At 52.9% G+C, this 19667-nt stretch overlaps 7 protein-coding genes across 7 annotated transcripts; 3 read left to right on the top strand and 4 right to left on the bottom strand.

Annotated features, from left to right (window-relative positions):
- Positions 1-46: 46 nt before the first annotated feature.
- Positions 47-3879, bottom strand: ALTATR162_LOCUS2371 (uncharacterized protein; the record flags this gene model as incomplete). Its single annotated transcript, XM_043309975.1, has 3 exons — positions 47-1884; positions 1932-1964; positions 2028-3879. The coding sequence occupies 3 exons, from the start codon at positions 3877-3879 to the stop codon at positions 47-49; spliced, it is 3723 nt and encodes a 1240-aa protein (XP_043165910.1).
- A 416-nt stretch (positions 3880-4295) lies between these two features.
- Positions 4296-5195, top strand: ALTATR162_LOCUS2370 (uncharacterized protein; the record flags this gene model as incomplete). Its single annotated transcript, XM_043309974.1, has 1 exon — positions 4296-5195. One exon carries the CDS (start codon positions 4296-4298, stop codon positions 5193-5195), a length of 900 nt encoding a protein of 299 aa, XP_043165909.1.
- Positions 5196-5719: 524 nt separating this feature from the next.
- ALTATR162_LOCUS2369 (uncharacterized protein) lies at positions 5720-7558 on the top strand (the record flags this gene model as incomplete). Its single annotated transcript, XM_043309973.1, has 1 exon — positions 5720-7558. One exon carries the CDS (start codon positions 5720-5722, stop codon positions 7556-7558), a length of 1839 nt encoding a protein of 612 aa, XP_043165908.1.
- Positions 7559-11646: 4088 nt separating this feature from the next.
- On the top strand, positions 11647-13527 carry ALTATR162_LOCUS2368 (uncharacterized protein; the record flags this gene model as incomplete). The annotated part of the gene is made up of 1 exon (XM_043309972.1): positions 11647-13527. One exon carries the CDS (start codon positions 11647-11649, stop codon positions 13525-13527), a length of 1881 nt encoding a protein of 626 aa, XP_043165907.1.
- Positions 13528-13827: 300 nt separating this feature from the next.
- Positions 13828-14418, bottom strand: ALTATR162_LOCUS2367 (uncharacterized protein; the record flags this gene model as incomplete). Its single annotated transcript, XM_043309971.1, has 1 exon — positions 13828-14418. The coding sequence occupies one exon, from the start codon at positions 14416-14418 to the stop codon at positions 13828-13830; it is 591 nt and encodes a 196-aa protein (XP_043165906.1).
- A 951-nt stretch (positions 14419-15369) lies between these two features.
- On the bottom strand, positions 15370-16024 carry ALTATR162_LOCUS2366 (uncharacterized protein; the record flags this gene model as incomplete). The annotated part of the gene is made up of 2 exons (XM_043309970.1): positions 15370-15894; positions 15944-16024. The coding sequence occupies 2 exons, from the start codon at positions 16022-16024 to the stop codon at positions 15370-15372; spliced, it is 606 nt and encodes a 201-aa protein (XP_043165905.1).
- Positions 16025-16552: 528 nt separating this feature from the next.
- Positions 16553-17874, bottom strand: ALTATR162_LOCUS2365 (uncharacterized protein; the record flags this gene model as incomplete). The annotated part of the gene is made up of 2 exons (XM_043309969.1): positions 16553-17748; positions 17802-17874. 2 exons carry the CDS (start codon positions 17872-17874, stop codon positions 16553-16555), a joined length of 1269 nt encoding a protein of 422 aa, XP_043165904.1.
- Between the last annotated feature and the right edge of the window lie 1793 nt (positions 17875-19667).

Genomic DNA, 19667 nt, shown 5'->3' with positions numbered 1-19667 from the left:
ACAATTCTGCGCTCCTCGCTCACCTACAAACGCGCATCTTGTCTAATCAATTCCACCCAACCCAGCTCTTGCTCATTACACGCCATACCCTCACTTCACCTGATCTCAAATCTCCCATCTTGAAGCTCTCAGGCTTGAGCTTCTTGTGCTCACGTCCTTGCTCCCAAGCCCTCACCTTCTTCTTGCTACCATCCCACTCGACAACGACACCCACGTGATCCGGCTTCCCTACATCCATGGCGTACTTGGCATGCATTGGTCCAGTCTTGCCCTGGAACTTAGCGTTGCGGAAACTGATAATGTCACCAGGGCGAATTTCATCATAAGACTGGGTTGACGCGTTGGCTAGGTTAGCGTAAACAAGCGCACCATAGGAGCGAGTTGAGATTGGGGGCAGTGCGTCATTGAAGGGCTTGAACAGCTCGTCAACCAGCCCATGGGGCGTGCCATTGCCCACGACAGTGTTCTGCTTTGATTCAATCGTTTTGGCTATCGAGCGACCAAACTGTTCGTAGGCGTTCTCCAGCTGATCAGGACGCTGGCTGGGAGGTGGTGGCTCATTGCGCTGCTCAAGGTCCACATCGGAGACGTTGTTGGCCTCGAAGCGAGCGGAAATGATTGTTTGTGAATAATCTAGGTAGAGAACTTTGATGAGTTTCTCCACTGTGTTGCCTGATTGCGACTCCTTCATGTCTACCAAAACGTCTTTGCGGCCCTGTAGTGAGGGAGGGAGCAGCTTGGGTTGAGTCCACCAATGCGACGAAACCCCCAAATCGATATCGCTCGCGATGAAGCCTTGGTTCGTCGCCGGACGAGCCTGGTCCATAGAGGCTCGAGATGTCAGCATTTGGCCCGCATCAAGCGACTTTCGAGTATTCAGTATCCGAGGTGGTGCCTCCGTTGCAACGGGTGAGAACATTGAAACAGGACGCTCTTGCGGTGGCGGCGGCACCATTCTTTCTTGAGGCGGGGGAGGCGGAGCCTGTAAGTGTGGAAGAGGTGGAGGTGCATGCTGATGCGGCGGGGCTTGAGGTGGTGGAGGTGGCGGTCTGTCGTGAGATTTCCGAGGCGGGGGCGAAGAGTACAGATCGTCCTCGTCGTCTGATTCTTGACGCTGTGGAAGAGGAGGCATCGATGGAGGCATTGGTGGCGGTGGACGACTCTGCGGGGGAGGCGGCTGACTTTGTGGAGGTGGTGGCACTGCCCTAGGAGCTGGAGGTGCTGCAGCTTGTGGGCGAGGTGGTCCGGTATACTTGTACGGGTCGTAATCGTCATCATCGTCGTCCATAGGGGCGTTGCGAGTTGGCGGTGGTACCGGTGGAAGAGGAGGTGCACCACGGGGAGCATCTGTTGATGGCCGACTGGGCGCTTGCTGAGGTGGAGGAGGTGGCACTGCACGGGGTGCAGTAGGAGGTAGAGGCGGCATTCCGTGGGGAATTGTGGGTGATCGTGCTGAGGTTGGCTCGTCTGTCAGGGTGTTGTCATCTACACTAGAATCTCTAGCATGTGACTTCAAGGCATCCTTGTGAGTTGCCTCTGGTGCCATGTCCGTATCATAGTCACCTTCATAGTCGGTTTCGCCCTCATTACGGTCCAGTCTTCGGATGGGTAGGTCCTCATGACGCGAAGGGGGTGCTTGTGCCGGTGGAGGTGGCGGAGGTGGTCGGCCTATTGTAGGGGATGCGGGGCCCGCAGACGGAATGGGAGGCGCACGCCTCTCCGATGGGTCCTGTGATAGCTCACTGGAGGCAAAGTACGAAGCCCGCTTGTTGTGTGCTTGGCTTGGAGCAGACGGGGTGTCAGCGACATCTGTCATCTCATCGCCAGACTCAGATCCGGGTCCAGGAGAGAGAACCTGCGGAGGGGGTGGCGGCACCGGTCGAGCTATGTTATGTCAGTACAAGCTTGGATATCGAAAATCGATGACTTACACGCTGATGGCACCGGAGGAGGTGCAGGACGTCCTAGAGATTGTCAGAACAACTTCAATGAGATAGCAAACCACAAAGCCTCATGCACACACATACTAGACGCGCATACAGTCATAACATATTCCGATAGACCGTCGTAAGTGACATAGGTCTTTGACAAGGTCTCGGAAGATGGCAACTGCATACAGTCTCGGGCATGGCGTACAAAAGCGTAGATGGGCTTGCGAGGAATCAGAAACTTACGGTCTGTTGGGACAGGTGGGGGACCATCGCCGGTAGGCGTTGGCTGAACTGGCTGAGACGCAACTTCTTCTACATCGGGCACTTTGTCCGCTGGATGAGCGCTGGTGACAGGGTGCGGGGTCTCATCTTCCTTTTCGACGGAAAGCGTGCGGTCCTCGGGCTCTGGACTTTTGACGGGCGGCATACCAGGCATACCAAACCCAAACATAGGGACTCGTTGCTGGGGCATATTGTACTCCTCAGTCTCCTCAGGCTTCTTCTCAGCAGTCGATTTCTTCTTTGGTTTTGGTGGAAGACCGCCCATAGGCATGGGTCCGCCAAACATGGGTATTCCACCCATGCCGCCACCCAGTCTTCTCATGCGTTCGCGTAGCTCTTCCTTACGTCTCAGCTCTGCAGTTTCTTCATCTTCCTCTTCGTCTTCTTCCTCCTCTTCTTCGGGCACGTCTTGCTCATCGCCAACATTAGGCTCTTCCGTAGGGGCAGTGGGTGCTCTAGGCGGTGGCGGCGGTGGGTGCCTGCTCTTCGGTCGATCCTCGTCCTCCTCGACACTTGTGGACTCTCCTCCAGCATCCTCGGTGTCTCCAGCAGCAGATTGATCGGCATCGTTTTCGCTGAGTAGTTCGCGATTGCGCATTTGCGAGTCTGGAGACCGGATGTCGTGAGATGTCCGCGGAGGTCGATGCTGATCCATGGATACACGACCTTTAGATGCTCCACTTGTCACGCGCTCTAGACCAGTGTCTTCGCTGTCTTCAGCATGAGCATCCTGGGACTCAGTCCTCTTGACCACGGGCGGCCTAGGCTTTGGCTTTTCCTTGTGCATAGCTGCCATCCTTTCTGCCTGCTCCTGCTGTTGCTTCTGAAGCAGAGCAATACGTTCTTTCAGGCTGATCTTGGGCTGCTGCTCTTCTTCGCCTTCGTTCGCCTTCGGGGCGTCATGAGCAACTAGACCCGCGCGCTCTGCATCGTTCTGATTCTGCGCCTGGCGCTCTGCAATCTCCGGATCCTCGTCACGGCGGTATGTCTTGACTGGAGGAGCCGCCTCTCGAGTAGGAGGAATGTAGGCATTTCGACTCGGTGGAGGAGCCACGAATGGCTTCTTGATGAAACTCGGAGCGCCGCCGGATGGCTTGATAGGTTTGGGCGGAGGATCACTCGTCTTGTTGAAAGCGGCAATACGGTCCCGGAAGGCATTGTTCTTCGGGGCGACAGGGGGCGGGGCCTTTTTTGCAGGAGGAGCTGGCTTGGACGACTCTGACTGCGGTGGTAGAGCTTCTTGAGCCTTCGCGCTCGACGCAGAGCGGGGTGACATTGGTGACATGGGCAGCGGTGTTGTTTTGGCAGCGTTGGGCACCTCGATGGGAGGAGGTTGAGGCTTGGGCGGCTCTGGTTCTTTAGGCTGGACTGGCTCTGGCTCCTGTTGCGGCACCTGAGGCGTAGGGGGGGCTTCCTGCGCAGGCGGCTGCTCTAATGGCTTGTGCCGTGAAGCTCGGTTGGGCCGTGGCGGCGGCGCTGGCTCGTAGCGCTCGACGAAGTTCCTGGGGAAGAGGCCATCGTGCTTGGTGCCGCTGTCGTCGGTGTATTCGCCCACATACCAGTCGTCGCCCTCCTCCTCGGTGACGGAGATTATCTGGCCGATCTTGAAGCCCAAATCATCTTCGTGGGGGGACGCGTAGTCGTAGATGGCCTTGACTTTATACATGGCGACTGGCTACGGTGATGGATGCAGTGCTGTTGCAGCTGCGGGATGCTCAATAGGGGTGACACCTGCGGTCCCTGCCTAACAGCGGTACAGCAAGATTGTGTGGGAGCTCGTTAGGGTGTCGTGCACGGCGGGTCTCGGACGTGGAGCTGCGATGACGCGGATGTCAGCATGTGCAGCAATGCGGGAAGCGCGGAAGAATAACACAGCCTACCATTCAATGCTTGCACCCTCACAGCTCTGGGCGGGGGGTAGTGGGAAGGATGAGGGCTGCTGCAGGTGCCTTGTGCGAAGAAGTGTGGTGACGAAGCTCAAAACAGCCCCGCCCAAGTCCCCGACGCTCCGCCAAGCACGCCCAAAGAGGTTCCACTTCACACTCTAGCAACGACGATCCCAACACCAACAGATACCCCGACATGCCGCCCAAGTCAATACTCAAGAACGCGACTGTCTCTACAAACGCGCCCCCTGCAAAAAAACCCGCCAATCCGCGCCACCTTGCTGTCGCCCGCCACCATGCGACGGTACTTGAAGACCGCAAGCGCGTCGAGGCAGAGGTGCTGGAGGCTGTCATGACACTGATGGACTTTCCCACCTCACCAGACGCCGATGCTAAGCGACCGTCGCCCTCAGACGCTCAGTTCTTCCAAAAAGCAGTCATCCCCTTCCAACCCACCGACTACGACGCCCTCATCGAAGAGCGCAACATTGCCGACAAATGCGGATACGCCCTCTGCCCGCGGCCTAAGAAGAAGGCGCGATCCACCGCAAGGAAACAGTTTGTTGACACGGACCACGGTGTGCAGATAGTAGACCGAAAGGTGCTGGAAGTGTGGTGCTCAGACGACTGCGCAAGACGCGCACTCTACGTCAAGGTGCAGCTGAACGAAGAACCGGCGTGGATGCGACATGGCGGATACGGCGACAAGATTGAGCTCATGGTAGATAATGCCGACGAGCATCAGAAAGCTCTACCGTTGCGTCTCAAGCAAACAAGTGCGATCCCGGCTGATGAAGATGAAGAAGCAGACCTGAATGCAGCCTGGGCCGCTCGTGAAGATGCCATGACCGACCTGGCTCTCGAACGAGGAGAGAAGCCAGGCAATCTTACCAAGGCAAACAACGACCTCATTCAGGACCAGATCCTGGAGCGCTCTTCCAGCAACGCACCGCCACAACCACCGTCACTTCCTGCGCAGACTTCTGACCATACAATGGCCATCGAAGGGCATGTGCCACGCATCAACAGGAAAGACAAGGATGACGATGACGATGATGACGATGACCAAGACTGGGATAAGCACCTGCCCGGATGAGCTGCAATGACCAGTGTCTTGTCAGATTACCGTTCTCATCCATCGGCGTGGAAACACCCTGGAAATTACTACGAAAACTACACAACATTCGACTCACAGGATGCACTCGATAGACCATGTGGATAGAACCTATTGGTCGAACGTGTTTGTAGGTAGATATTCTCAACCTGAAAGACGGTTGGAATCGTTTTGCATTCAGTGGAACAGTAGTAGGCATCCTTGAAATCCTGCTGGCAGATGCGCAAATCCCAAGGAGGTTTTCGATATGCGTCGAGAAATCCTCTCATGAAATAGCCGTAGGTAGCTCGCTATGGAAAATTCAAGTCAATAGAAGACGTATTTTCATATCTCCTGTGAATCTTAAGATGGTTGTGTGAAGCCAGTCTGTGACCCATCAGAAGCCGCGGAGGTCTCGCACGGACCTCTTTGCCGCAAACTCCATCGACATTTCTCTACAATACACACATTGGGGTCATCACTTCAGCCGCCATTGAACGCCCACACGCGGCTGTCGCATCGCCAATATGGCTTTAAGCCGCCAATCTATCTCGCCCACTGCCAACTTACTCCGGAATTCCCGCCTCTTCTCGCTCCCGAATCCGCTCCCACGACCGCCTGTTAGCGAAACCTATGGCGCGGGCATCTCCAAGGCCTCCGACACCGCAACGCTTCCATACCCGACACACCAAGCCATTGCGACAACAAAGTCCTCGTTAGCACGTGGCGACTGGGGTCTCAAGCGGCCAATCCCATCGAGGAGTCACATAGTACAAGTGAGCGATCCAGTACTGCGGGTCACTCAACTTGATACTATTGAACATGTTACCGACTTCGACTCAGCGGCAGACCATGTGCGGACAAGACAAAAATGGGAAGAGATGGGTATGCCTATGATGAAGGGCTTGTCGAAAATAAAGAACCAGGACCTTCAGAATGAGCCACCACTTGGAGCCTTTGAGGTTCGGGATGATACTACGAGTTATGATACCGAGATGGGACTAGATGAGGCTGGGTTGTACCTAAAGGCACTCAAGAAGAGCATGAGCATGCCTGCAAAACAAGCCAAAGAACAAGCCAAACAAGCCAAGGCTCAGTGGGAAGCCTTCGGCTCTACCTGGAACGAGAAATTGGAAACCAAACGCGCGAGCTTCGAGGCCAGCGGATGGGGCGAAGAGTTTTTGGCCTTTAAACAAGAGCGAAAGGAAGCAAGGAAGGCTTTGAAGCAGAAGCAGAAGCAGCAGATGGCAGCATCACGGACCCCAGGATCCTTGCCATTCGTACCTTTCACCCCACCACCTGTAGATCCAGTCGTTCACAACACCAGGCGGTGGAAGCACGATGGGCCTTGGCTTCCTGGCATGAGCGCCGAAGAATTTGTCTCTTACCTTAACAAACAAATTACAGGCCGCAAGAAGGAGTTCAATGATTATCTAGTCGAGTACGTCAAGAATGAGATCTACACCACCCGTCGACTTGCTGCTACAAAATCCGGTGAGGCACCACCAATGGATGCCCAAGACGCCGAGGCATGGCAGGAGCAACGAGAGAAGACTTGGCGCCAAATCACCCAGTCTGAAATCGAAGCTGGCATCAAGGCGCTCCGGCAAGAGACCGCAAAGGACCCCTTGACCAGCAAGCTTGTCAGCAAGTTGATACTTCCCTTCTTGAAGCTACCGGCTATCAGATTCAAAAACACATCCTACAAGGAGGATGCCTCAAAGCGCGACGTCGAACTGTATCAATTTGACCAAGAAACCGCACCCCTCTCCACCCACCCTTCAGCTGGACTCGGCTACCTCCGCCACTACTCTTACATCGCCAACCACCCCATTCTCGGTCCCCAGGCCAAGCCCACTCCCATTCCCGCCCGCCTCATGCAAGCTAGACGCACAGGCACATCCAATGAGCTCTACGCCCGTCTCGGAGTAGGTGGCTTCGTAGCAAACGATCAATTCAAGGGCACAGACTACACACCCAGGAACCCCGCCAACTTTGCTAACGCCAAAGACGTCGAAACCATTGATGTCGACACGCCTGGTGGCAAGAAGATCATGGTGCAGCCTGTATTCGGTAGCGTCACAAACGATGGTCGTATTCACATCAGACTTGCCCGTGCTACGGGCCCCGAAGTCGCTGTTGCAAGAGGTGAATTGGATGACAAGCCACCCGTCAGAGACAACGTCGACAACAATGACCTGAGGAGCTTGGTCAGTGGGGTGGGTAAGAGTGGGGTGAAGGAGTTGGATGAGAAGAGTGAGCAGGCTCAGCAGTTCAGTGAGTTTTTGCAACGCGAGAGGCCACAGGGACATGCACGGCCGCCAAAGGGCTTCCCCGGCATGGCCGAGGCGTTGAGGGGGAATTAGACGAAAGGGAAATCTTGTAGTATACTGCATGCGTTGTATCTGTATTGTATGAAATGAATATGAGATATCTGTACATCGTTTGCCTCTGGTCTGTTGGGTGATGATTCTCGCTAACTCGTACTAGGAGAGATATTCGTTCAAGCTTTTATCGAACGTTTGGACACCGTCGACCATGTCAAGTATGCTAAGGATCGTGGGAGAAGACAACGAGAACGAAAACCAAGCCGCACAAACGGGGAGGGAGTCAAGGAGATGGATGGCTTTTCTGGTGTGTCGAAGCATACATTGTGTAAAAGGTAAGTGTATCATTGCAGAGTATACCACAAGACCTGCCTTTTATCTGATAGACTACGTCTCCGGCGATTCTGTCCTATGCAACCTATTTTGATCCTGTAGATGAGACATGTTCACGCGAGCTACATGTGCGATATCGCTCACTCAAGTGTATCCGACGGAAAGAATAGTAGTGAGACATCACACGACTTGAGCATGCTAAGGAACCTTCCAGATGTCACTGACTGCCAAAGCGGAGGATATCCAAGGCTGAGCATGTAAATTGACAGACCACGGGTCCTCGCTAGTGGAAATGGTTGCCTACATTGTGAGACATCTGGCAGGCTCCAACTTCGGCTTAACACAAGCCGGCGTCGAAGTCGGTCGGAGATGCCGAGCTGTAAAGTTGGATTGCTGTGCCGTATCACGGTGGTAGCGAGCATGCCGACTAACCCGGAACGATGAGGGTAGCGACACAGAGGCATCAGAGTCTTCGTTTGAGGTGACTCAGACGCCTGGTACTAGGAGCCTGTGAATCGGTCCGTACAGTGGCAGCGATGTATGCTTGTGCCTGCACCTTTTTTTTTGAGCCATCGTTCCATGGCGGCTGATGTGACTTTACTATCTTTCTGTGCTTCATTAGGTTCGTCCGACTGTTCACGCCATTGCATTGTCAACAGTCTTACTCCACCTGACCTCTACATCTACGCCGGTAGATTTTCGCCGTGCTTGGCAATGTCTCGCAGGACACCGTCCAGAAGCTATTAATCGCGCTCGGCTACAGCGATGAACCTGAGCCATTGATACCCAATTCTTGGCCTAAGCAAATGTTTCAGCTGTCATTGTACCCATGTAACGAAGCTTATTGTTTCTATGCAAGACTGTGGTTGGTGCTCAATGGCAATGGGGCCGAAGCTTAGTAGCAGTTTGTATGTTGCTTACTGGCTGGCAGGGCAAGACGGGACGGCGCATACATGGTTCCTGTGAGATGTGAGGAAGCAGGTGGCTGTGTAAGTATTGACAGTCGTGGAGGATATACTCGCTGGTGAGACCTTGGCAGGTCTGAGTCAAAGGTACTGTGGGCGGTTTGCGCGTTTGATCACATCGCGTTGATGGACATGTTTAGACATTGGGGAAGACTCGAACATGTAACGTCGCTAGTTCTTCGATTCGTAGCCGGTGAGATGTGTTCCTTGTCATGGGATATTCAACAGTGGTTCGAGCATGGCGTGGAAAAAACACATCGTACTAAGGTCTGATACCGCAAACATACCATTGGTGATATCACTCACCGATACCAAATCTTGAGTGCAGATTGCCCAAGCACGACGGTGCATTTGGGTGGGTCTGGGGTTCGCAGCGGTTTCTGCAGCCGCCGGCCGGGCCATCGCGAAGTCGTCGATAGCGTGAACAAAGTTCGTAGGGAGCAAACTTCGGTGTACATCAAGGCCACCAACGAGGCTGAGCGGCTATGTGACACCGATAATGGATTGGTGGTATGCTGTGGCACGGCATGCCTTGAGACGCTGTTGGACTAGGCTGTTGAGGCGTCGTGGCTGAGGCATGGATATCAGTGGGTATCGGAGCGCACCACGGAGATTAGCCGGCATGGTGTTTGCGAATACACGGTGAGACGACATGTTCTTGAAGATAGAGATTGTTGGTGGGTAGATCGAATCGCAAACGACGTGGCAGAAAAGTGTCTCAGAACATATTCGCTTATCACCGCCGCGATACATCATCGATCGACCACGCTTCTCTCAGTAAAGGCATGTGGACTGAGGATCTCACGTGCGACCGAACTTAAATGCCATCATCTAGCATGTCAATGGGTGTGCGCCACTGCGAAAAAGAATTGAGTCTGCTTGAGGTGGCCGTGCCTTCCTCATCAGGCCATTTCTCCTCTCGGATTACATTGAGAGGCGTAAGTAGCGGTGTCGCAGATTAGAGGGACGGCTCGCTTCCTCGTCCAATTGCACTCGTCTGGAAATCAAGTATTTTGACCCTCAAAGTAACAAAAAAGTGACGATGCGCGCCACTTTTAGGGCTGGTGACTGAGGCTGTGAAGCCACGGAAAAAAACGGGGACCTGGGGTGGGACCAAACGGCTCGCCAGGAGCATATGACGGATGACAGCCACGTTTGGCGCACAAAGACGCTTGTGTGACTATGGCGTTCGCGCTGACAATGGTGAAGATTTGTAAGGAGTGAGGTTTGTTGTGAAGGTCGGCGAGTTGTAGTAGCTTCTCAGGGTTACCTCACGAGTTGGCGCCAAGGGAGAATACACTAGCTTTTGGGGAAGGCGCTGACGAAGACTCACCTTCCTGTGGCAGGTGTCGACTGCTCTTTCCCGAGTTCGGATGGGTCAAGGCAGCAAGGTAGCCATGGGCTCACATGCGAAGCAAGTCGCCTCCCCACCATCATCAATCATGTTCATGGCGGCCATGCATCAGCACCTCTTTCGCAATCTTGCAATAGACTAACAACGCGCAATATAATCCCATGGTCGAGGTTTGAGGACGCGATGCAGGAGGCCAGCATGCGAACGATGCGTCCGCTTGCTCGCGTGGGTGCATCTCCCCTTAGTGCCCGCCGCACCGTGAAGCCCCACCAGCACCAGCACCAGCCAGTTGAGCGGCCAAGCATACTTCCCTCTACCCATATTCATCATCAAAGCAAAGTAATATGGTCGGGCATTGGGCGCCGATCAGATCCGCGGCTTCTGGTGCCTGGCATGGAGGGCCGCCTGCCTGACAATACGGGAATGACTGCATGGCGCCTACTCTCATTCGCCAATTTTTCAGCTGAAAGCTGTCCATCTGCCTTTCTTTCGTGGCTAACAGCACCAGCACGTCCCCATTTCTTCAAGAAAGATGAGTGTCACCGGGCGAAGACTGAAGCCGAGCTCAGGGGGATGGTGATGATGAGGGAGATGCGCTCGAGCACCGGCAGTTTGTCATTGCTGCCCATCGAGTCTGAGACAGCTTGTGCGGCCGCGCGGATGCGCAAACCGGCTGGCAGACTCGACAGTTTCTCTCATTCCCCAATTGCATCCGGCCTCTCTCCCTCTTCATCACCCTCAGGCACAGAAAACCGGTCACTGCCAGGGTCCACTTGTGGCTGGGCGGTGTCCTGGGTCGCTCGCAGGCTGTGCAATTCACCGCTGCGCAGCCCTAAGGAATGGCCCCAAAGACGCCCGGATCATGTTCATGCATTCTGTCCTGCCCGTCGCTGCGGCCTAGCACTGGCACCTTTTTCTGCACATCCGTTTTGGTCATCGTTGGTGGTTCTGCTCCCTTGTCCACTCATTGCGCACTTTCCCAGGCTACACTCTGCGCCGCCTGGTGCTTAAAAGAACCCCTTGCCCAGTAGGGCTGCACTTTACTTTCCTCAAAGTCGCATAGCTCCCTGCACATCACATTCTCTATTATTACCCTTTCGCCGCTCTGACTCTTTCGCTTTTCGGTTCATATCCTCTTGAAGTGACGAGTACACTCATCCTGCCTCCCGCTTGTCCCAGTCGGGCCGTCACCTGTTGCTCAAATACCGTCGCTGTCCCCAGCATTACCAAACCATCAAGCACATACAACTCGACATATACTTTGATCGACTTGCACCCTGTAAGGTTATTGTGCTCTTGTCACCGGATACATCCTTCACATCAGGTACTTGCACATCTGCCTATTCTCCGACTACTTTATTAATACGAATAAGTTGGTCTGATACCACCACATTGGACTTGAGGCAAGGAATTCTACAAACCATCCTCATTTCTGAAGTTCCCAACATCGACATCATCTATCACGCATTGTCGCCATGTGTCGGATAGAGGAACGCATGGAGTACGGCCTTGATGGGCGACCCGTGACATCTTCCCGAACCCGCCTGTGCGAGAAAGCACGCGACAGAAGACCATGCCGGGACGTGGTAGTCGTACCCCATCGATACAACCCTAAGAGAACCTCGAACATCCGTGACGATACACCATCACCGACAAACCCACCAACTCCTACAAGCAGCGGGACATACCTGGTTCAAAAACGCCGTCCATCTGGCAGTGGTAGCCGTCCTTCAACTCGGGATGGCCAACGACCCATCAGTACTGAGATCGTCATACAACTTGGCTCCAAGAAAGACAAGGTCAAAAAGTATCCATCGATCTCTGTCTCCACCAAACCCTACGACCGTTCATCACTTGGCTCTAGGGCATCCAATGAAGCGGCTATCGAGTCTATCGGCTCCGAGGCCTCGTACACTTTGCGAACGGGCTTTCCGGAGGCTCCTCTGCCTCCACCAGCTTTCGATAGCTACCTTACCACTCCTACCACGTCTTATGGGTATCATCCTTCTCATGCTCCATCGGCATCTTCCAGTCAAACACCATCGCTATATGCAGAAGATGAACCACCGACTAAGCAGCGAAGTACGAGATACCCTGCCACTGTCATCCACAACCCGCCCCCTGTCGCTCCATCTTCACCATCTCAGCGCCCGACTGGGACGTCATCTGGTTCATACCGGACTTCTAGGGTCGCTCCACGGGACCTATACACGTCAGACTACCAGAATCCACTTGACAACGACATCTTTGCCGACCACTCCTCATACACTGGTTCAGGCGGACCTGAAGTCAACCGTCGCACCAAGAGCGGTGACGAGCGACAGAAGCAGTCAAAATCTGGCCGACGTCAAGAAGACTCTGAGCGACAAGCGGCCGAGGAGAACGAAAGGCACGTGCGTTTCGAGCTTGGTCGCGCAGACAGTCGCAAAAAACAGAGAGGAGAAAGACTCCTAGCTGAAAAGGAGAAGGATCGAGCCGCAGTCAGAGAGGAGTCCCGCCGCCTCAAGGAACAAGAGCGCTTGCAACAAGAGCGTTTGCGACAGGAACAGAAAGACCTCGAAGAGAAGGCAGCCGAGGAGAAGGCAGCCAAGGACCGCAAGAAGGAGAGGTCGAAGCCCCCAGCGACACGACCATCCGCATCACGCAGACTGTCTTCCTCAACCTGGACGCCAGCTCAGTTAGCAGATCAGCAACGTTTGATTGAAGCTGAGCAGGCGCAGATGCGGAGTGAGAGGCTGGTTGCAGAAGCTCGGGAACGAGAAGAGGAACAGGCAACTCTCAAGAGCCAACAGCAACAGGAGAAACCTGGCTATTGGGATCCGCGTGGCGGTGATCGTTCTCTCTCAACCCGAAGAGAATCAATGACTCGCCACGATAGTGTCACCTCTACTCCGCGTCCGTCCGGGTTAACCCGGACTACGAGCAAGCGTCGTACAAGCATCTCGCAACCCAATCCTTCAGCACTTGGTTCCCAAGTGCCTACAGAAACGTACCGACCTTCCAGCTCGAGGAAACGTGCGCCTCCACCATTGTCATTCCCAGCGAACTTCAACCAGGAACACGCTAGGCCGCCATCAGCTAGGCGTCCATCCTTTGGTGGTCAAGAAAATCCCTTTGCAGCTTCGGCATCGGTGATGTCGCCTTCCGCGGTATCGCAAGACCCATGGGATCTTCGCAACGTCGAAAGTGCGCTTCCGGCTACCCGACCATTGAACGATGGCCGTTATGACATGACGCAGCCACACAGCTATGTCGACCCCTTCGCAACAGACTCTGACAGTCCGGGGGATTACATCCAGCCTGCTTACGCATCGCGCACGGGATTGAGCCGAAAAGGCTCAAAGAGGAGGCCCTAAGCTTCACATTCAAAATTGCTCATCGTTTTCTTTTTACTGTCGGAGTTCTGCGTGGTTCTGCTTTTCTCACGATACCCGTCTCTCGCACGATTACACTTTGGATAGATATACCCCTTTGCTTCACTGCGCATATATAGGTAGTTCACGGCAATGTTACTTTCATTTATGTGTCGTTAGATTATTTCATGCACTGCTCATTCATGGTCCCATGCTCTGTCTTTACTCTGCTCTCCGACGCACTCAGCCACCTTCAACGTACGTTTTTTGCAAGCTGTAGACAGCTAAAAATCCCACAAACTTTCACTCGTCTTCCCGTGATTGGCTCGACGGATAGTCCACCGCTATGTCTTGGCTACTTCCGAGATAAGCATCGCGGCCTTCAATTCCAGCCTCCATGCGTACCCTCTGTGCCTCTTGATTGGGAGAAGCATAGGCATGTTCCTCTTGACTCTCTGCCGACGCACGATGCTCAGGTCGCGCTGCACTCCTAGGCGGAGATGACGGTGTTGCCGTATACTGAGACGGTTGCACAAAATCCAATATACGCGCCCACTCCTCGAAAGGTCGTGATGGTGGCATTTCTGGAAAATCACCATATACGGCACCAACTTGCTGCGGAGGTGTTAGGCCCTGGTGGCGATGAGGTGGTATATCTAGTTCTTTGTCAACATCAGCCATAATAGAACTATCAGAGCTGCAACGAGGGTCGAGAGTTTTCCAAAAGTTCACTTGACCTCTCATCTCGTTTCCAAGACGCTCGACAAGGTACAGGTAGCGACGGTGGTCGCGGATGGAAGCAGGGGCGCTGGTGTCAACTTCTTTAATAACTCGGGAGAGTTTGTTGATCGTTGCGGCGGTAGATCCGGAGAAGCCTATGTTTTGTGATGCCATTTTCTGGATTCGTGTTCGATGGGCGATACAATGGAGATCTATTGCTGCATTATACGCAGCAGGGATTTATATTGAATGTGTTTGTTGCGACTGCTAACTTTCCGAGTGACTCCAACACGGGATAGGAGCACAATAGCACTACTTGTCATGCGCATTACGAGCAAACGACTGTCATTCTTGTTAGCCCACCCGCTTAGATGTATTTTCGTCTCCCCACTCGCTCACTCCTTGTCCTCCCATCTCCGTATCCTATCCGACCTCTAGATCAGGATAATCGGGTGGCCCTGGAACACCGAGTTCAGTGTCTACGTCACGCGCAACTTTCGTTAGTAATTGCCTTGCGTAGAGATGTTGGTGCATGAGGAGGCCTAGTAGCTATATCATGGTGCGGTCTATGTGTGCTTGCTGAGATATTCAACGTAGGATGATATAGAAACATTGAACGGGGTGTAGAAAAGGTGAAATCGGTGTTTGAGCTGGCAGCGAATATGCGGTGTTGACTCCACGCATCCCGAACAGAAGTCGTGGTGAGCGTGGCATGGTCGTTTCCCGTCAAATGGCGTAACACATGGGTCGCGCGATCTTCGGTGTACCTCTTACCCTTCTGGATTGGACTCATGGATCGTGGTCCGCAGAGTTAGGCCACTACGCGTTTAGAAGGTCCAATTCTGGCACCAAGGGTAGGTGTAGTGAACGCTTGCTAGTCACTACATTTTACACATTCGCAGACCATTCTCAGGACCAAATGATATCATTTGAGGTTTTAAAAGCTGTTGGCTGGGATAGACCTGCGACCTTTCCATGATATTACATCCGCCTCGCCAACATGATTGCAGTGATCTAGCTCAGTCACAGCAAAGCTTGCTGTGAATTTCACGTATCCGGGCCTCTCGGGCCAACGTATATCCCCTCCGCTAGCACTTCTTGCTGTAAGAAACTCTGGCTGTACACTTACTCGTCCTCAGTCTCAACGACCTGAGTTAGTGGAGCCGCCGAAGTAGTAAAACGAAAATCATCGTTAGGACGCTGGCGACGTGGTGGATCGGAAAATCTGATCTGCGAAGGTGGCGCCGAGAAAGGAGCGCGAGTGGCGGGCGTAGACTGACCGAACTCCTGGAGCTTTTTCTCGAGGTATTGGATGCGATCCTCCTGCTCTTGGCTATGTTGCATCTGCTCTTGGTACATGCTAGAGATGTAGTCATGCTCGTTGTACAGGCGGTCAAATTTGAGCGCGGCAATGTTGACATCGCTTCGAAGGCGAAGATGCTCGCGATTGCTCTCGTGCTTTAGGCTCGCAATATGGCGACGATGGGCTTCGGTAAGATCTCGAAGCTGCTTCTCATGAACCCCACCTACGTTATCCGTAAGGAAGTTTGTGAGCGCTCTATTGGTGGATAGACGCGCGAGAAGCGCGATCACGACTGTGATGAAGACTGCGATCAAGAGAGTAATCTCGCGGTCGGCGATGAGCTCGGTCTGAAGCAGTTAGTATATGAAGATATGGAAACCCATTCAATTGACGTACCTCGGACCAAACCGAAAAGAGAAGGCCAAACATACTCGTGCACAGAAAGAAGGCAAGCAACTCGAAGCTATCTAACTCCATGGTTGCGTTGTATTGGCTGGGTGGGATGCTAAGTGGAAAATCCTCGAGCCGCATCGGGCTCAAATAGAGGCTGAGCTTGGCAGTCTAACTGAGTCTGTGGCTGGAGGTAGATGAGATGGTATGTCTACTTGGATACCAGTAACGTGTTATGGTGAACTCTGAGTAGTCTCAACTAACTGTGGGGCTAAAATAACATTGTATCAATGCACTGCCATCTTTCCGAGACTTGCATTACATGTTCGTCTAGGATACAAACATCACTGGATAGTGTCTCGAGGGTAAATCCCGGAATCGTTCATTCAGGTATATATGTATTAGGCAGCTACGGATGAGCTAATATAACTATGTACAGGAATGTATTTAAGAAGATGCTGGAGCCTACATGATGTCGCATCTACAGGTGTAGATCGCGCACAATGCACCGAACGCCGTTCTAATGCCTCTATGCAAGATACATGATATCCAAAGAACGCCATGGCCATGCAATAAATCAGATTGAAGATGACAGAACCCAGACTACCAAATAATCTAGGAAAGATCCATAGGTTCGGCAACGCTGCTACCAGCGCCAATTGACGTACGCTGGTCCTTGATCGCTGGAGGAGCAGGCTGCGGGAAGTTATTCTGGAACGATGGAGCGGGAACGTTGATGCTGGTGTTGACATTGTCGTTGCGAACCTGAGGAGGCGCGACGTAACCCATGTGAGGCTGGGCGTAGACCGGAGGTGTCGCCGGACCGGAGTTGCGCGGCGGCTTCCGACCACCGATACGTTGAGCTCGAGGAGCCGGGAAGCAAGCGTTCTTGACACGAGTCTGGAACTCTTGAGCAAAGTTGTCGTACGGCTTCTTGTCTTCAGATGTCTTCCAGCCCATCTTGTTCTTCATGCATTCGGCCTTGCGGTGGCTAATCGTAGAGCCTTCGATACGAATACCATTGGCCTCGAATCGGCGACAGCAGTCGGAACGTGAAAGAATGAGTAGTACAACTAAAAGGCTGACGTTGTCGTTGTCGAGAAGATGAGGACAGAAGTCACAGACATTGCAGGCAAAGCGGCGCATGTCTTCGAGTTCCTTGGTATCGGTGCAGTTAACGAAGCGCTCGGCCATGGAGAACGGGCGAACCATATCCCTACAGATGTGGTTCTGGAGAACATTGGCGACTGAGGAGACGGAGACAGGGTAGATACTAGAGCGGTCGATCTTGCTTGTAGCAGATGACGAGACCGTGCCAGCGATGTAGACAATCTCGATATCATCAAACGGACCACGGTCAAGCTTGATGTCCTTGAGAGTCTTCCCTTCCTTTTGGGCCTCTTTATAAGTCTCGGCGTTCTTGATGCCAGCCTCACGTGCCGCTTTGACCGCCTCACGAGGTGTAGTAAAGCCGTGCGCCTTGGCAAGGGCCACGGAGTCTTCGTGCATCTCAAACTTGGACAGCTTGCGCTCAACATCAGGGGCGCGTATCCAATCCTCGGACCAAGGTTCTTCGGCGAGGACCTTATAGAAGACCTTGGTAAGTGCGCGAAGCTTGATTTCAAGATCGGTCATCATCCGCCCGCCGAAATAAAGCTCATCGGTCTCGAAGAAGGCATTCTCAATGAAAGTCTTCCGATCCTTTTGAGTGAGTTGGCCACGGGAGGGGTCATTCTTCCATTCCTGGATGATGTGCATGAACTTGGCGTGAAAGATGTCATCAAAGTGTTTCGATGCAGGGATAGCTGTCGCTGCATGTTGTATTAGCTCACGATTAGAAATAGAGCTTATTGTGTTCACATACAGGTTGGTGTGTGGGGTTGTTGTGGTGAAGAAGGTGAGGCAGCAGCGGTCTGGATGACTGGGGCAGGCGACATAATGATCCAAGCGCGATATATGACCTGATATACCGGAAGAGGTAACTTGAACACTTGCACGTCAGTATAGATGATCGAAAGCAGTTAGATCCCGATGGAATCAGATGCTGTTGAGGGTGAAGTTCGCGGTTGGATTAAGTGTTGCGGGGTGGTTGGGTTGTTGGAGCGTGAGGTTGTAGGCAAAAACATTCACGCTCGCGTAACTAGCGTGGGCTAGGGGTCTCCTTGGCGGAGCATTGAATCAGCACGTGACTGCATGACTAGCCAGCATGTGGCCCCAACAACCTCGGGTGAACGTCATAGCCTAGCGTTTCCACTCGCAGCGACTCATCTAGCCATCCATTATGCACCTCAATCTCTCGGCTCATGTTCCATCGACGATAGCTGCATCAATGGCTTACATATTCTTACATGCATCCATTCTCGCTAGAGTGTGTCCGGGTGCCCGTGAGCTACATATCCTTTCGCGTCGCTTTCCTACAGCGAAAATCTTAACTTATCCGCGTTCAATATGTCCTTCTCGATCAACGTTCTACATTTTCCATATAGCGTGAAGTATACAAACAAATTTGCATACCAAGAAATTGAACCTCTTAGCTCTCCATGGATATTGTCGCTTTCGACTTGTTTGCTGTATCCTTTTAGGGACGGCATAGAAGTCTCCACATACTATATCGCCAATAAGGTAATAGCATCCGATACAATAGCTTGACTGAGTAATCAATACGCTCAATAGCAATAACCTCCACGTCTGAGACAGCATGCATGGCATGAGCGAAAGCCTAGATCACAATAGTAGCTTAAGGCACTGCATCTTCCTCAGTCGTTCGTGCTGAGAAATGGACTAGAAAGTTGATTTCAGAAAGATCATAATGCTTAGACTTTGCAGAAGTTCTAATGCATGCCTCAAATCTCTGTTATAGGCAAAGGCGTCGTGAATCGCCACCCTAACGAGGCCTTTCGCGGTGAAGTACACTTCTGGAGAACAACATAGTGGAACACTACTAGAGCCGAACCTTCTCCCCGGGTGAGAAGACATTCTCGCAAAGCGACTCCCTTCCATCCTCCATCTGGAACGTGGCCGCGTAATCGATCTGCCATAAGACGATCCATCAATGGAACCCGCCTTATCCAGACCCCAACCGCAAAGCCATGGCACTACCGACTGAGACCTGCCTGCTCACATACAGTCACACTACACCCAAAGGCTTCCTCCTAAGCGCGCACTGCAAGACCTATATAAGGCTTCTGCTTTCCTGCACACAGATCTACGATGAAATGACAACCGAAGCCATCCGCCTCGCACCTCCAATCCTACACGCAATTCAAGATACCACCAATGTAACGCCATCGAAGCTGCGACCGCTTCAACCGACGAGCTTTGCTTCATTGATGCACGTCACAGTCAGAATACCGCGTTGGGCAATTATGGTGCCATTGTTAGAACTGCACCTGGCCAGGCTTAACATCGGGATTGAAGACCTACAGAGCGAAGACCACGTTTTCCAGATGGTCAGGGCCCTGAACCCATTACAAATTCAACGATGGAGGAACAAAGTTGAGGAAATGACTGGTGCCTTTCTTCCTCCCGAATATACAACGACTGAAGATCATTACCGCATACGAACAACCTACGTGAATACAGTTGAGTTCGCGATAGCGATAAACTGTCTCGTTGCGCCGGGTCTTTGCAATGGAAAACGCCATGCAGATAGCGTCTGGTGTCTCCGCCGTTTGTCTTTATAACCACTACTGCCAGTGAGCACGTGCAATGTTGGGAGCATTTTGCTCCG

This window comes from Alternaria atra (assembly GCF_907166805.1).
Source record: "Alternaria atra isolate CS162 genome assembly, contig: 21, whole genome shotgun sequence".
Classification (NCBI taxonomy): Eukaryota; Fungi; Ascomycota; class Dothideomycetes; order Pleosporales; family Pleosporaceae; genus Alternaria; species Alternaria atra.
The sequence above is the reverse complement of the archived record's forward strand: the minus strand, read 5'-3'. Positions and strand labels throughout refer to the sequence as shown.